Below are 18,044 nucleotides of genomic sequence, written 5' to 3'. Positions count from 1 at the left end.
CAAGTCACATCCGTGTAACAGCCCCACCCACACCCCCCACGCCAGGCAGCCTCTGGTGTGGGTACTTCCTGTCCCGCTTGGGGCCCACACCCCCTCTCCGAGTGTCCGGCTCCACGGCCACACCACGCTGGTCTCCTCGACAGCCAGCCCTCAAGTAAGTGCTCTCTGTGCTGCCTCTCCAAACCTGGCCTCTCCTTGAGGGCCTCGCTTGAGTCCCCAGTCCCCCCGGGGCCCCCATCCATCTTTTGGAGGAGCCGCTCTCTACCCCTACGAGCAGGGATCACCCGTGAGGTGACAGCCCTGCTCCTTCCACGGTGGGTCCACACTCAGAGTCGGGGTCCACTGGGTGGCCGTGCCTGTCCTGACGGGGCAGAAACATGCCAGCTGCAGGCTTCTGAGGGAAGCTCTGTCTCACCATCAAAGGGGCAGAAACATCTGGTACCACCCCTTCCCTCCTCCCCTGGCCAGGAAAACAGACGTGGATTGTGGATGCTGTAGCCACCAGGCAGAGACCCAAAGGGGCTGGGACATGCAGCGCCAACGGGGAGCCAGGCGGCCAGGGGGAGCAGCCAGCATCCCCTGGGTCCCCACCCCCAGCTCCCTGGAAGGTTCTGGGGTGGGGTACTTAGAAGCCCAGCATAGTCACCCAGAAGGCATCATTGATTTTCTTCAAAAGGAGAGACGATTTGGATTTATAACATTTATAATTAAAAAAAATCAAAACCACATGAGATAGACTTACTAAAACTTTGTGAGCTTTTGGCATCTAAAACTCTTGCAAAGTTCCCATTATGGTTCAGTGGTAACAAACCCGACTGGTATCCATGAGGATGTGGGTTCGAGCCCTGGCTTCCCGGTGGGTTAAGGATCCTGTGTTGCCTCGAGCGGCAGCGATGAGGAAGATGCTGGGTGCAAAGCCCGCTTTCGTGCGATCCTGTGGATTGAAGCGCTCCAGATTCTAGGAGTATCCACCCTCACTCCCTCCTCCACGGTACTCTCTTAAGTCATGTTATTTCCCTGGAGGTAAGCAGTGCAGGCATTAGAAACAGAGTAACCGGGAGTGGTAGGTTTCTGGGCAGATGCCCTATGTCTTAGTTTTAAATAACAACCTCAGTATACAGCAAGGCATAGGGTTTTGTAGCCTGCTTCTCTAACATGATACATGTTACTCCTCAAGCGCTGTTTTTTGGTTTTTTGTTTGTTTGTTTGTTTTTTAGGGCCATACAGCTCAGGGCCCTTGTATGGGGTGGGGGCTGTTTCCTACGCAACATCCGCAAACAGCACCAACATCGTCCAGAGCCCGCAGAAAGCTGACACATTCCCCAGATATTTCGGAACCAAAATGCTGATTAACAAGTGGCTATGGGAGTACTGTTAACGAGGAGGCAGGTTGATCCCTGGCCTCGCTCAGTGGGTTAAGGATCCGGCGTTGCTGTGAGCTGTGGTGTAGGTCGAAGACACAGCTTCGATCCTGCATGGCTGTGGCTGTGGTGCAAGCCGGCAGCTGCAGCTCTGATCGAGTCCTCGTCTGGGAACCTCCATATGCCATGGGCACAGCCCTAAAAAACACAAACAAGTCTATGCCCTGCTGTACTCACGTTTTTATTTAAAACTAAGAGCGCCTCAATCCACAGGATTACATGAAAGCAGGCTTTTCACCCTGCACATCTTTCTCATCACTGCAGTACTATTATTTCTCCAAAATGAAACGAAGTTGAGAAGTTGAGAATCAAACTCAAACTATTGAAAAGCCAAACTATTACCAAATGTGGAACGCCCCTCTGTCATCTGAAACATAGAAGAGGTGGGGGGAAACATAAGATTTAAACTACTCCAATCCTGGCGAGACGGCACCAAAAAAACCCCCAGAAGCCCTTTGCTGAGTTTTGTAGCAGCCAACCCACAGGTGAAAACCCTTATTCCTTAAGGCTATGGCTGCACAGTTCCCTTAGTTCTTTCACAGCTTTGGGGGAAAAATGGAAACATTCTTTTTTTTTTTTTGCTTTTTAGGCTGTACCCACGGCAAATGGAAGTTCCCAGGCTAGGGGTCATATCGAAGTTACAGCTGCCGGCCTACACCAGAGCCACAGCCACGTGGGATCCAGGCCAAATCTGCAACATACACCACAGCTCACGGCAACACCAGATCCTTAACCCACTGAGCAAGACCAGGGATCGAACCCACATCCTCATGGATCCTAGTCAGGTTCATTAACCGCTGAGCCACAAAGGGAACTCCAAAACATTCTTAAGCCTTCAAAAAGATTCAAACTAGAGTTCCCTGGTGGCCACGGTTAAGGAGCTGGTGGTGTCGCTGCTGCGGCCCAGGTTTGAACCCTGGCTGGGGAACTTCTGCATGCCATGGGCATGGCCCATAAAAAAAAGACGACGACAACTCAAATTAAAATGACTTCCTTCTTCTGACACAAACGTGCCTCACCCTCAGCCCAAAAGAGCACATCATGAGCTCTTGGTTGTGCTTCGCGGGAAGCGGGGCATGCCACCTTTTATCAGGATGTCAGAATGGGCTGGGGGAGCCCACTTCCACTTCTTCCCCAGGCTGAAGACGGAATTATTCACCCGTCAACCAAAACCAGTACATGCCAGCTTCCGAGGGGCAGACGTGTGCAGAGGCAGGCCCAGAGCTGACAAGGCCCACTACGGGTGGGGCTGTCATTTATTCCCGGGCTGCGGTGGTTCAAACACTCACCACGGCAAAGCCTCAGCATCAAGGCCATGTGTGAAGCTGGCCGTCGCCTGCCTGCACTCCATCACCTGTGTTTTATTCTGTCCTTTCAGAGACAGAACTGGATGCAAAACATACATTCATGTGTGAGACCTGCTGTGGGACCACTGGGGATTTTTATCACTGTGTTCGAAAAAGGAAGAGGGAGGAGTTCCAGTTGTGGCGCAGTGGCAACAAACCCAACTAGTGTCTATGAGGACGCAGGTTCAATCCCTGGCCTCGCCCAGTGGGTTAAGGATCCAGCATTGCCATGAGCTGTGGCGTAGGTCGAAAACATGGCTCAGACCCAACTCCTAGCCTGGGAACTTCCACAGGTGGGGCCCTAAAAAGAAAAGAAAAAAAAAAAAAGTAAAAAAGAACAAGAGGAGGAGGAGGGAGAGGTAACAGTGACAGACCTGGAATGTAGCCGAAATACCCAAAGCTGGAAAAGGTTCTTGTCACTGGATTTTGGCATCCAGGGCACAATTTTAAGATTAAAACGCAAAAAGCGGAGTTCCTGTCGTGGCGCAGTGGTTAACGAATCCGACTAGGAACCATGAGGTTGCGGGTTCGGTCCCTACCCTTGCTCAGTGGGTTAACGATCCGGCGTTGCCGTGAGCTGTGGTGTAGGTTGCAGACGCGGCTCGGATCCTGTGTTGCTGTGGCTGTGGCATAGGCAAAAAAAAAAAAAAACAAACAAAACAAAAAACAAAACAAAAAAAAAAACGCAAAAAGCCTTCTAAGGGAATGGACAGTTTACAATTACATAATTTAAAAAGAACTTAAGCCGTCAGTAAAGATAAAGGTAAGTGCTAATATTCTTTTTTTTTTTTTTTTTTTTTTTTTTGATTCTTAGGGCCGCACCTGTGGCATATGGAGGTTCCCAGGCTAGGGGTCGAATCGGAGCTATAGCCGCCGGCCTACGCCACAGCCACAGCCACACCAGATCCGAGACGCATCTGCAACCTACACCACGGCTCACGGCAATGCCGGATCCTTAACCCACTGAGCAAGGACAGGGACCAAACCCACAACCTCATGGTTCCTAGGCGGAATATGACGGGAACTCCCTCATATGCTTGTTCTCCTTTCTCCTTTACAAAGTCGGCCTTGAAGATCTCAGTTTCACACACATGGCACCCTTTGATGTGGTTCTGACAAGAAACCTGGTAAAAATGACTCGTGCCATTAGCTTTGGATCAAAATCATCACAGAGGACTTTGCAGGCCCATCAGACTCCTGTGCTCCTATTTCTTCCGTCCCTGATCAGTTCCACCCAATTCCCCATGGACAGAAATCCAGCGAAAACAGAGCCACCCTGCAGTGCCCAAAGTGCACTGCTCGCATGTTCCGGCTTGGCCTGTGCAGAACCCCTCCCCGGGAAGGCTGCAAACTGCCATCTGCTGGCTCTGATCTCCAAAGAGATCAGCGAAGGATCTTCTTCTCAGCGCTCCGGGAAAGCTCAGCAAGGATCACAAGGAGAAGGGACCTGGCGGCACAGGGGCTGGGCTCCGCAGACTGCCTGAAGCCAGGAGAGCTGGAATCAGCAGCCACAGTGGCGTTATTCACTTATTTATATAGTTATTTTTAGGGCCGCACGGGCGGCATAGCGACGTTTCCAGGCGAGGGGTCGAATCAGAAGTGCAGCCGCTGCCCTACACCACGACTCACGGCAAGGCCAGATAGATCCTTAACCCACTGAGCGAGGCCAGGGATCAAACCGGCATCCTCATGGATACTAGTGGGATTCGTTACCACTGAGCCACAATGGGAACTCCCCACAGTGGCTTTAAAATGGGAGAAAAATTCTGAATTAAGGCAAGAGCCACCGCAGTGTCTCTCCTCCCCCAGGTCCCTCTGGTGGCCTCACCTCTCTCCCTGAGCGGCAGAGGCTGGGGCTGGAGTGGGCGGTAGAACCCCCTCCCCACCCAGTGAAGAAAACGCTCCCTCCTTCGTGGCTGTGCACCCAGCGGACACACGGGGTGGGTTGATACAGGGCCAAGCATGCTCCTTAACTGGCAAGGAAAAACCAGTGACGGGGGAGTTTCGCTTTTACGATGGCACAGGTCATACTGGAGATTTGATAAAGGAGCTTTTGCCGGGATCTCCAACTTACCCTCAGTCATTCCTACTCAAACCACCATTCCTTTTATAACCGCGGGCTTTACAACAAAGTTCTCAGGAAGCCACTGGGGTTAAAAGGCGAATTTGCTCACTATGATGTTTTCCTACATGAAAAGCCCGAAATACAGTGAGGACTCCAAACCCATGACACGACCTTGTCCCAATCCCCTTCACTGGGTGTGTTACTGCAGCGGACCTGGCCTGAAAGGCCCACAGTGTACAGGACAGAGACCCGAACGCAGAGACGAGACTGAAGGGCAGGAGAAAACCGCTTCCTTAAGAGACAGGAAGGAGTTCCCACTGTGGCGCAGTGGTTAACGAATCCGACTAGCATCCATGCGGACACGGGTTCAATCCCTGGCCTTGCTCAGCGGGTTAAGGATCTGGTGTTGCCGTGAGCGGTGGTGTAGGTCGCAGATGCAGCTCAGATCCCACATTGCTATGGCTGTGGAGGAGGCCGGCGGCTGCAGCTCCAATTCGACCCCTGGCCTGGGAACCTCCATAAGCCACAGGTGCAGCCCTTTAAAAAATAATAATAATAAAATAAAAAGAGGTGTGGAGTGTGTGTGTGAGAGAGAGAGACCAACTCTTCTAGCTCTTCGTCTGGGTGGAAGTTACAAGTGTGGTTCACGATGGGAAAATTCAATGTCTTCGCTTGTAATCTGAACGCTTTCCTACCTGTAGATTCTATCTCGAGAAAGAAAAAAAACTATTCCCCCTCCTATGACCTGAATTATGCCCCCCCCCCCAACAATATGTCCATGTCCTAACTCCCCAGACCTGGGAATGTGAACGTGTCTGAAATAAGGTCTTTGCAACTTAACCAAGACAAGGTCGGGGTCCTTTTAGGAGGAGGGAAATGTGGACACAGGTTCCGACAGGGCAGGGAGCGGGGGCGGGGGGTCAGGTGAAGAGGGAGGCAGAGACTGGACGCCGAGGAACGCCAAGGCGCTCCTGGAGCCACCAGCCACTGGAAAAGGCAGGCTCCCCTGAAGCCTTCCGAGCACCACCCTGCCAGCAACGTGATTGTGACGTCCAGCCTCCAGGACGGCAGGACAACACATTTCTACCATTTTTAAGCAAGCCAGCTTCTTGTTCTTTGTCTCGACGGCCCTAGAAACCAGCAACATTCTCCTTTTGACACAAGAAAACAGCTACCAAGATGAGCCCCCAGAACTGCTGACACAGTCACCTAAGGGTTCCGGAATGGGACCAGGCTGTTTCAAGCCCAGGCACCCCTAATGATCCAGCAGTGGACACCCCTCCTGCTAGCTGCCTGCCAGCCTCCCAGAGTCCTGGCAGGCGGACAGGGACGTCCTGCTCCCAGCAAGGCAGACCAGGTTCCCGTACGAACCGGTGGTACCAGGTCTATGAGCATCCAAGAAACACATCTACCGAGGAACAGGCTCCTGCTTAAAAAGGTAACAATCTACACATCCCCCGAGGAGGTGCCCTGCCAAAGCTTCAGAGATGCTGACCTTTGTGGACTCTCTCAAAGTGCCGGCCAGGGATGCGGGCTGAGGCAGAAACTAGGACGACACCGGCCACTGTCAGAAACTCACAGGCTGGGTACCAGGGACTGAAGAAAGAGCATCAATTTCCACCTTTCCCCCGAGACACAAACACACATCAGAAACAAAGCAAGGATCCTTTCTGAGCCTCAGTTTTCTTATCCGTAAAAATCATCAGTTCAAGCCTGTTTTTACAGTCTTTTTAAGCTTTAAAATCTGGCAATTATAAATCCTGGATTTATATGAAGAAGTAATTTTAAATGTATTGATGTATTCTGAGAAATAAAAAAAAAGTAATAGAACACGAGTGGCTTAAAATTTCAAAGCACGATATATCAAAATGACACCTCTTATTCTACACACATGAGTAGAAAATATCATTTTCCAGAGTTCCCGTCGTGGCGCAGTGGTTAACAAATCCGACTAGGAAGCATGAGGTTGCAGGTTCGGTCCCTGCCCTTGCTCAGTGGGTTAAGGATCCGGCATTGCCGTGAGCTGTGGTGTAGGTTGCAGATGCGTCTCGGATCTGGCGTGGCTGTGGCTCTGGCATAGGCTGGTGGCTACAGCTCCGATTCGACCCCTAGCCTGGGAACCTCCATACGCCACGGGAGCGGCCCAAGAAATGGCAAAAAGACAAAAAAAAAAAAAAAAAAAAAGGAAAGAAAAAAAAAGAAAATATCATTTTCCCTCAAGGTACTACTTATGATGACTGCATGACTTTTTTCTATACCCCAGAAATTTTCCAATTTAAAAATTTTAACTTTATCTACGAGTATTCTTAGAAAAAAATGTTATAACATGTTTTAAGAGAATTCTGCCTTTCCTGACGAAAGTTACCAGGAAGTGCCATATATCTACAAGTAAATTTTAGCCTCCATTATTAGTAAATTTTTATTTTTTCTGGAGCTCCCTGATAGCCTAGCAGTTAAAGATTCAGCATGGTCACTGCTATGGCTCAGGTTTGATCCCTAGCTCAGGAGCTTCTGCATGCCATGGGCATAATCAAAAAAAAATTTCTGCAACTACAATTCTATAATCTTTTTGGGAGGAGGGGGGCTGCATCCTCAGCACATGGAGGTTCCCAGACTAGGAGTCAAATCAGAGCTATAGCTGCCAGCCTACGCCCCTGCAACATCTACAATCATTTTTATTGTGGGTGTAATTCAGCAGTCTGGAAAACTGCATTTCATGCAGATTTGTGCACTAATAAAGCTCAGCGTGTGTCTCAGGGGAGACCAGACATCAGAGAAAGAAAGTCCAGCTCAAAGAGAAATTGAAGATGGTGCTTGTAGGAGTTAAGCTGCAAATGCTACTAAGAAAAGGCAGCAAGAAGCCAGACAGGTCTCAGCAGGACAACTCCTACAGGCGGTTCAGGACCCGAAGGCCATACATTTGGTCCTCCCCAGCCAGGCACAGAGGGGGCTGGACGATCCCGACAGGGAGAAGAGGGAAAGCAAGTCAAGTTAACTGAAGGTTCCAAGTCGTCAAAGCTTTGGCTGAATTATGTCGCCGGGAGCTACTGTCAGCTGTTTACAGACTATGGCGTGGCCTTTTCATGAGCACCAGCTGCGTCCAAGGGTGTGAACAGCTCAGCAGCTGGGAGCACGCCCCGTGACCCGGCACACATCCACCCGTGTCCTCATGGATGTTGTCGGGTTCGTTAACCGCTGAGCCACGACGGGAACTCCTGAGCAGGCACGTCTGATGGACCCTAATCCTAAAGGAACAGCATGAGGCAGAGACAGGCCTCTTGTCTCACACAGTAACTCCTGTTAATTCACAACCAGAAACGAAGGGACAAAACAGACTCCAGTCACCCAGGGAACTTTCTTGGCTCGAAGTCAAGTTCCTGGCGAAACAGTCAATGATTGATTACCAGAGTATTATTGCTCCAGAACAAGGCTCTGAGCTTCTCGTCCTGAGGAAAGCAGTACAGAGGCGGCATCCCAGGGCAGAAGCTAAAAGGGGACAGAGTAACCAGAATGGGTGGAGGACAAGCAATTCTGTACCTTTCCGCATTTCCGCGCACTCACCTGGGGGCACTGCCGGCACCCAGACTTCCTAGGAAGTCCCTGAACAAAGAGGGGAGCGCCTCCAGCATCTGAGTGGCAGCGCTGAACCGTTCGCTCTGCACGCCAGCCTCCTGGATGACCAGCTAGCGGGAGGTAGGGCGTACAGGACCAACTCATCACTGGTTCTGGATCAACTGGAGCTCCGGCTGAGAGACTCTCAACAGCAAAGTGGAATTTATTACAGGAGTGGAGCGGGGGTGGGGAATCGAGGGAAAGCACAGGACTGGGAACTGCCCCGGCAGGTTCCAGACCGGGACACCGGGAAGTCAGCAGCCGCCCCGGGGCAGAAACCAGCTGGTCGGGATGCCAAGGACAAAGGTGGCTGCCTAAAGGTGCTCCAGCCCTGCCCTTACTTGCTTCCTTGTGTAAGAACCAAAGTCCTAGAGTTTGAGACACAAGAGAGACTGGCCCAAGGGCGTTCAGCAGGGGAATCACATGGATACCACCCAGCGAAAAAATGAACCACACACACACACACACACACACACACAGCCAAACCTCCAGAGAATCATGGTGTGTGAAAACAGCCAGTCCCCAAAGGCTATGTACCATGTGCTTCCATTCCTGTCTTATTCCCGAAATGAGCCAGTTACGCAACAGCAGCCAGGGCTTCCGGCAGGTGTGAGGGCAGCAGGGAGTGGGTGTGACTGTGCTAGGAGCCCATGCAGGATCCCTGTGCTGATACGAACCCGTCTGTACCCTGAGTGCATCCATGTCAACATCTGGTTCTGATGCTGTTACCACAGCCTTGCAAGGCGTCACCACTGGGAGAAGCCAGTTCAAGAGTACATGGCATCTCTGCCTGTTTTTACAAAGGCAAGGAAATCTACAGTTATCTCAAAATAAAAGTTCAGTTTAAAAAAAGCTGAGTTCCCGTCGGGGCTCAGTGGTTAACGAATCCGACTAGAACCATGAGGTTGCGGGTTCAATCCCTGGTCTTCCTCAGTGGGTTAAGGATCCAGTGTTGCCGTGAGCTGTGGTGTAGATCGAAGACGCAGCTCAGATCCTGAGCGGCTGTGGCTGTGGTGTAGGCCGGCAGCTGCAGCTCCAATTAGACCCATAACCTGGGAACCACCATATATCATAGGTGTGGCCCTAAAAAGACCGGAAAAAAAAAACAAAAAAGCCTGGCAGGACTTCCCTGGTGGCTCAGGGGGTGGGGATCTGGCATGGTCACTACCATCATCAAAAAAGCTACAAACAATAAGTGCTGGAGAAAGTATAGAGAAAAGGGAACCCTCTCGCACTGTTGGTGGGAATGTAAATTGGTGCAACCTCTGTGGAAAACAGTATGGAGGCTCCTCAGAAAACGAAATACAGAACTACCGTATGACCCAGCAATGCCACTCCAGGGCATGTATCCGGACAAAACTTTCATTAATGGGCAATTCTTTTTTTTTTCTTTTTCGGGTTGCACCTGAGGCATATGCAAGTTCCCAGGCTAGGGGTCGAAGTGGAGCTCCAGCGGCCGGCCGCAGCCACAGCCACAGCCAACGCTACATCCCGGCAGCATCTGGGACCGACACCACAGCTCACAGCAAGGCTGGATCTTTAACCCACTGAGAGAGGTCAGGGATCGAACCCACATGCTCATGGATACTAGTCGGGTTCGTTACTACTGAGCCACGACGGGAACTCCTGATGGGCATTTTTTAACGAACAATCCCTTGAGGTCAATGCTATTAACTTTGTCCTGCCTTACTTTGGGCTGACTACGTGAAAAAAAAAAAAAAAAAAAAAAAAGGCAACTCACTGATTTAAAATCCTGATTTTAAATCTGGACTGCCAAGTCCAGAAAACAAATGACCAAAGAGGTTGCCCTGCGATGTTATACCCACAGCAGGGCCGGCTCCTTTTCCAGAGCCTCCCCAGACCTCCCGGGACGGAGCCCGGCTCGTGGGAAATGCTCGAGTCTTCTCTGAACAAGTGCACCCAACCCCGCAGGCCTGAGCAGGGCCTTCTCATCTGAACCCCACCTTCCGCAGAACCAATCAGCAAGTCTCGGGTGAAGCAGGACGATTTGAAACTCCCTTTAACATCCGGAGCCGTAACACACATAGTTAGAGTCAAGGCACCAGAGAAAGGCAGGATCGCCCAATCCAGCTCACAAACTGTGGGTTCGTACCTCGACACAACACGATCCCCTTTTAGTCCTCGGGACTCCGCAGGCTGTGCAGTAAATACTAACCCCTGTATAACATAAGCCTTTCAAATCCATAATCCATTTCTCCTTCTCCCTCTTTCCTGCATTTGGGGTGAGGACAGATGCAGCTACAGGCGCCAAAAAGATTAAAGAGAAAAACCAATTTTTTTTTTTTTTGTCTTTTTGCCTTTTCTAGGGCCGCTCCCATGGCATATGGAGGTTCCCAGGCTAGGGGTCGAATCGGAGCCGTAGGCACCAGCCTACGCCAGAGCCACAGCAACGTGGGATCTGAGCCGCATCGGCAACCTACACCACAGCTCACGGCAACGCTGGATCCTCAACCCACTGAGCAAGGGCAGGGATCGAACCCACAACATCATGGTTCCTAGTCGGATTCGTTAACCACTGCGCCACGACGGGAACTCCGAGAAAAACCGCTTTTACAATAATAAATTCTGAGTGTCCGCTGAGGCTCAGCGGGTTAAGAACCCCACTAGCATCCATGAGGACGAGGCTTCCCTCCCTGACCCACTCAGTGGGTTCAGGATCCCGTGTTGCTGCAAGCTGCAGTACAAGTCGCAGACACAGCTTGGATCTGGTGTTGCTGTGGTGTAGGCTTCTGCTGCAGCTCCAGTTCAGCCCTTGGCCTGGGAGCTTCCATGTGCTGCAGGTGTAGCACTGGAAAGGATGAATGAATGAATGAATGAAACAATAAATTCACTGGCACCTAAGTTGAACGGAAGAAATCTTTAGAGAGAATGAGCCAACACTATAAACACTGAAAACACATTCATGTTGCAACAGGTGCACCACACCAAACTGAATAACGGGAAATTATCGGTGGAAAGAGAGGGGATGTGAGCCAACTCTGTGCTTTTATTCAGTTTTTCCATAAACCCCAGGATTATTTAGCAATAAAGTCTATTAGTCCAAAAACAAAAACAAAAACAAAAGACACATACACCCGCATGTTCATTGCAGCACTATTCACAATAGCCAAGACATGGAAATAACCCAAATGTCCATCGACAGATGATTGGATTAGGAAGATGTGGTACATATATGCTATGGAATACTACTCAGCCATAAAAAAGGACAAAATAATGTCATTTGCAGCAACATGGATGGAACTAGAGACTCTCATACTGAGTGAAGTCAGAAAGAGAAAGATAAATACCATATGATATCACTTACATCTAGAATCTAATACACAGCACAAAGGAACCTTTCCACAGAAAAGAAACTCATGGACTTGGAGCACGGATTTGTGAGGGGAGGGAGTGGGATGGATGGGGAGCTTGGGGTTAACAGATGCAAAACTATTGCCTTTGGAATGGATGAGCAGTGAGATCCTGCTGTGTAGCACTGGGAATGTCTCGTCACTTATGACGGAGCATGATAATGTGAGAAAAAAGAATGTATACATGTATGTGTCACTGGGTCAACATGCTGTACAGTAGGAAAAAAAATAATGTATTGGGGGAAAAATTAAAAGAATTAAATAAACAAACACTGAAAACTCAACTGTTACAGCAGCTTACACCTGAATATGACCACAAACTCTCACATCACTGGTAAGGGTGAAAACACGAAATAAAATCAGTCCCAGAGAGCACTCACTTCAGGACCAGCCAAGGCTTTTGCCCACAGACTTTGTAGGAATGGTGTACTTCCTACAACTGTTATACAACAAGCGTTATTCTCCGGGGAAAACTCTTACCTCACGATTCCACCCAGCACCCCGCTTCTCCGTTCATTGGGCTCCTGCTTCTCCAGGTGCCCCCAGAATACTGCATCTGTGACATTCGTCTGTGCTGAATACCTAGCAAATACGTCAGTATGTTCCAGCCATGTCTGGATGCACACAGCTATTGTGACCCCCCCCCAAAAAAAAAGAAAGGCACGCAGCATTTCAACACGCCACGGTTAGTTCAAAAGACGGCTTATAAAAAGGTACTCTTGTCCAGCAGACAGGATACACCCCAAAAGCCCCAACACGACCATCACTCAAGCACCACTGCGTATTAAAAGCAAAGCCGTGATCAACGACCAGCCCTTGAGGAGGTACCACTCCTCGGGCACGGCTTTGAAGGCTGTCATCCTGGCAGGTCCGGCTTACTCCACGAGGAGACGTGTCTGGCTCCATGGATACTGAGCGGAAGCCAAGACAAGCACAGAACCATAAGAACAGTTCACAACCTAAAGAAACCCAAACGAGGAAAGCCAACAGTTCCCAGGCCACCTTCTGGCAGCGTGATTACCCTTGTAACAGTGGGAGCTCCATCTGCCTTGCAGAGCCAATTCCACCGCCCAGACCCCTCCACCACCAAAGCTTCAGCCTTCAAGGGGCCAAGGACAGAATGCAACCCGGTAGCAGCTCGCAGGACTCCCAACACACTGCTGAGAGAGCTACAAAGTGGCTGTGGGAAAACAATGAACTTTCTGGAAGGTGGACACCAGCCAGAGGCCAGCCAGGCACAGACTCTGAGGCCACAAAGATGCCACACCTGTGTCCACGAGGGCTAGTCTCTGCGGAAGGATCCAAGGGGACCACGACGAGATCCAAACCATGAAGAATTTTCAAAAGGGCCCTTAAAAAAGAAAAACACTGAGGTTCAGCAAAGAAAGTGGGCTGCGACTGTGTCCAGCAGTAACAGGAGTGACTCTCACGTGCCTAAGCTTGAGTGAAAGATGCTAGACGCAAATGAGCTCAGGATTCCCCTTCTAGGAAGGTCAAAGGGGGCTAGTCTGCTGCGGGAAAGCTCAAGACAGCAGTATCTTGGTGAGGAGACCCAGGGGCATTTCTGAGAGACTAGTACCATCCCAGGCCATCAACAGGGACATTCCACTTCTGCATCTGGGCCGTGGGTTACTCATCTGTCTTCCCCCCATGAAAACCCATCCAGCTGTTTATCCTAGGGTCACTTTTTTTTCATTCAATTATCATTGACTTATAATGCATTAACCTCTGCCAAACATCAGAGTGATTGAGTTACACATAGACAAATCTTCTTTTTTAAAAAATCCGTTTCCATCACGGTTTACCATAGGATATTGCCCAGAGTTCCCCGTGCTCCACAGTAGGACCTGGTTGTTTATCCGTTCTGTATATAAGAGCTTACACCGGCCCATCCCGACATGCCACCCATCCCTCCCCTCCCCGCCTCCCCTTTGGCAACCCCCCCGTCTGTTCTCTGTGTCTGTGAGACGGCTTCTGTTCTGTAGATAGGTTCCTTTGAGGCGTACTTTAGATGCCACATACAAGTGATACCATACGGTATTTGTCTTTCTCTTTTGGGCTGGCTTCCCTTAGGAGAAGAATCTCTAGTGGAATCCATGTGGCAAACGGCAGTATTGCATTTTTGGGGTGTTGTGGCTGTACCCGTGGCACGTGGAAGTTCTCAGGCCAGGGATCAAACCCAGACCACATCAGCAACTCGAGCCACTAGTGACAATGCCAGATCCTTGACACACTAAGCCACGTGGGAACTCCAGTATTTTGTTCTTTTACGGCTAAGTAGTATTCCATTGTGTATACGCACCACATCTTTTTAATCCGTTCCTCTGTCGATGGACATTTAGGTTGTTTCCATGTCTTGGCTCTTGTGAATAGTGCTGCTTATGAACCTAAGGGTGAATATTAGGTTTTTGAATTATAGTTCTTCTGGAATAAATGCCCAGGAGTGGGACTGCCAGATCATATGGTAACTCTGATTAGTTTTCTGAGGAACCTCCATACTGTTTTCCATAGTGGCTGCACCAAACTTACATCCCTAAGCTTTTTGTCACTTTTTTTTTTTTTTTTTTTTTTTGCTATTTCTTGGGCCGCTCCCACGGTATATGGAGGTTCCCAGGCTAGGGGTCTAATCAGAGCTGTAGCCACTGGCCTACGCCGGAGCCACAGCAACGCAGGATCCGAGCCGCATCTGCAACCTACACCACAGCTCACGGCAACGCCGGATCGTTAATCCACTGAGCAAGGGCAGGGACCGAACCCGCAACCTCATGGTTCCTAGTCGGATTCGTTAACCACTGCGCCACGACGGGAACTCCCTTGGACACTTTTCTGAAGGCAAATTATATTACCACAAACAGATACATTTAAAAAGAGAAGTACCTCCTGCTTCAAAGAAATAAAAGAGCAATGAAATTCAGAAATGACACAGCAGCACATTCCCAAAGGTTCTGCTCCAGAATGGCCTCAGCCCCTCCCTGGTGTCTTGGTGGCTCTGCCACCAGCATGTCCATGACACTGGTGCCTGGGGGCTAGAGCTTAAGAATCTTATCCAGTGACAGGCCGGCTCACTATCTGGTAAGAGGGCTAGGACCCCCGGGGTCAAGGTCCTGCTAATTGATAAAAGGCATCACACGGAGCTCCCATTGTGGCTCAGCAGTTAACAAACCTGACTAGAATCCATGAGGACACAGGTTTGATCCCTGGCCTCGCTCAGTGGGTTAAGGATCTGGCATTGCTATGTCTGTGGTGTAGGCTGGCAGCTACAGCCTGGGAACCTCCATGTGCCACAAGTGTAGCCCTTAAAAAAAAAAAAAAAAAAGACAAAAAAAAGGCATCAGAGCAGAGGCATCAGGAAACCAAGATGCCACCCCAAAGTGTTTTAGCCACTGCGAGACCCAGGGCACAACACCCAGGGAGCTACTGTGCGAAGCCCACCAGCAAGAATGTGCAGAGGGCTGTGGGGATGCGGGAACATGACAGCAAGAAGCCAGACGCACAGCCCCGTTCCACTGCCCTCAGAGGCCTGGGGAGACAGAGCTGAACACACCAGGGTTCCCCACTTAAACACGACAATATCCTCCAGGGCGTGGACATTTAGGCATAAATCAAGTCACATAAATTTCCCCGAGAGGAACCTGAAAACTTAGCAGTGAGCCTTTATTAAAGAGACATCCGGGAACTCCTATTATGTATGGCTCACTGGGTTAAGAACCCAACATAGTGTCCGTGAGGATGTGGGTTCGATCCCTGGCCTCGCTCAGTGGGTGAAGGGTCCGGTGTTGCCATGAGCTGCAGCACGGGTTAGCAGCTACAGCTCCCATTGGAGCCTTAGCCTGAGAACTTCTATATGCCACAGGCGCAGCCCTAAAAAGGAAAAAAGAAAGAATGACAGACATCCATATCATCCCCTCCTTTTTTAAGAGGGACGTCACTAAATAAAATGTCTTAGAAAAGCCCTACAAGCCACAGAAGAGCTGCAAGGATTCAGCCATACATCTGATTCATAGGGTTTGCCGGTCTCCTGGATGAGCCCTCTGGATTCTGAGCCCCGGCCAGGCGGTCGGTGCCATGTGATGGAAGGGACACTGTCAGTTAAGGGCACAGCACAAGCCCTGGGGATGGAAGTCTAGCTTCCCATCCCTTCCTCCCAAGACAGACCCCCCAGCTGCAGGAGAGGCGGGTGGGGGGGAGGGTGAGAGAGACAGACCGCAACAGACCGAGGCTCCGGCCCTCCCCAAGGTGGGGAGGTGGCAGTGGCGTGGAACGCAAGACGGCATCCATCTCCGAGGAAACCAAGGGACCCCAGCCTTCTGTGTGCTGGGAGGGGAGGCGGGGGAGATGCCCATGAAAGCTCTGAACGATCCCAAGGCATCTGTGCCACCAAATCGGGCGCTGCCTTTGCATTCAGGGAGAGCAGGCGGGAGGGGACCTGGACTCTCCCGTAAGGGGCTCCCACACTGACCACTTGTGACAAACAGTCATCCAGCCACTGGCGCGCCTGATTTCGCTCCAGAGGACCCTAGGACCGGCTGCCACAGTTCAAAGGAAAAGTGTGAGAACATGTCAGAAACATCGTTCAGAAAGGAATGTGCTCAGGAATCACTTAAAGATACACCCATCATTAAGTAAAACAACAGGTTAAGAGGACGAAGTCCAAATTCCCTAAATTTACACTGGTGAACAAGACCTGCAGGAAAGAAATCTTGGGACGTCAGAGGTAAGAGACATTTACAACACGGAATGCTGATTAACGAAGCCTCCAGGGGTTCCCGCTGTGGTGCAATGAGATCAGAGGCATCTTGGGTGCACTGGGATGCAGGTTCCATCCCAGGTCCTGCACATTGGGCTAAGGATCCAGCATTGCCACAGCTGCAGCCTAGGGTGCAAGTACATCTCGGATCTGATCCCTTGCATGGGAACTTCGTATGTCACAGGGCAGACAAAAAAGAACATAGCAGAGACAAAGTATCAGGATATTAGATGCTATTCTGTGGCTCATGACAGAAACCTCTCTGTGGTCGTGTTTGCACGTTAACTCATCATGAGTAACGGCTGGGGAGTGCCCAACAACACTGCAAAGAGACGGACGACACAGATCCAATTGTCAGCACCCTCACTGAGCTGTGTGACCCCATGCAAGGAGGGGAATACTGACCACGGATGCCCACGGCGAGAGCCAATGCAGTCAGCATCTTGCCTGGCACACAACGGGCCAGCGAAAGAAAAAGCTATTGTGACTCCACCAGTCCCCAGCCCCACCCCCACCTCCGTATCATCTCTCCTGTATCATCTCTCCTGTCGGCTCCTCTTTCCCTTCCTAGGAATTCGAGGCTGCCCTGCCCCCGGTGGAAACTCTACAGCGTTTTCATCATTTATTACAGAAGCCAAAGGGAGAAGGCAGCAAACACAGCAAAGGCACGGACAACAACTTACACTGTAATATCTTCTGCATTATAAAAACCTTTGCAGTAAACCAACTATAATGGAAAAAATAAAAATCATTTAAAAAACAAAAAAATAAAAATAAGTAAATCAGTAAAAACCATACATTTTACCCTATTCACTGCAATGGAGGAACAAAGATTTTTCTCCTTTTTTTTTATTCTTTTTATAGCCTCACCTGCAGCATATACAAGTTCCCAGGCTGGGGGTCACATCGGAGCTGCAGCTGCCAGACTACACCACAGCCACAGCAACGCAGGATCCAAACCGCATCTCTGTGACCTATATGTCATACGCCAAAGGGAGAAGGCAGCAAACACATCAAAGGCATGCACAACAACTTACACTGTAATACGCAACTTGCAGCAACACCAGACTCTTGGTTTTTTGGGTTTTTTGTCTTTTTTTTTTTTTAAGAGCCGCACGTGTGGCATATGGAGGTTCCCAGGCTAGAAGTCAAATCAGAGCTGTAGCCACCGACCTACACCACAGGAACACCAGATCCAAGCTGTGTCTGCAAACTACACCACAGCTCACAGCAACAGATCCTTAACCTACTGAGTGAGGCCAGGGATCGAACCCACATGCTCACAGAGAGCCACTAAGGGAACTCCCTTTTTATTATTATTTTTTTTTTATGGCTACACCCACAACATATGGAAGCTCCCAGGCCAGGGACTGAATCCAAGCAATGTCAGATCATTTAAGTCAATGCCCCAGGCCAGGGGTCAAACCCGAGCCTCTGCAGTGACCCAAGCCACTGAGCAAGGTTCTTAACCCGCTGTACCAC

At 50.2% G+C, this 18,044-nt stretch overlaps 1 protein-coding gene across 3 annotated transcripts in view; it reads right to left on the bottom strand.

Moving 5' to 3' along the window:
* The window catches only part of SHROOM2 (shroom family member 2), a 154,190-nt gene that overhangs the window by 94,239 nt on the left and 41,907 nt on the right, over window positions 1–18,044 (bottom strand). Inside the window, exon 1 of one of the 3 annotated variants that reach the window (XM_013985875.2) lies at window positions 8,394–9,297. The exons of 1 other annotated variant lie outside the window; for it this stretch is intronic. In XM_013985875.2, coding sequence (XP_013841329.2) covers window positions 8,394–9,146 — 753 coding nt within the window. In that variant the 5' untranslated portion in view covers window positions 9,147–9,297. Of the gene's footprint in view, window positions 1–8,393; window positions 9,298–18,044 lie in introns of those variants that run through there. One more of the 3 variants, XM_021079646.1, reaches the window with a different exon arrangement.

The sequence above is a fragment of the Sus scrofa genome, chromosome X (assembly GCF_000003025.6).
Source record: "Sus scrofa isolate TJ Tabasco breed Duroc chromosome X, Sscrofa11.1, whole genome shotgun sequence".
Classification (NCBI taxonomy): Eukaryota; Metazoa; Chordata; class Mammalia; order Artiodactyla; family Suidae; genus Sus; species Sus scrofa.
The sequence above is the reverse complement of the archived record's forward strand: the minus strand, read 5'-3'. Positions and strand labels throughout refer to the sequence as shown.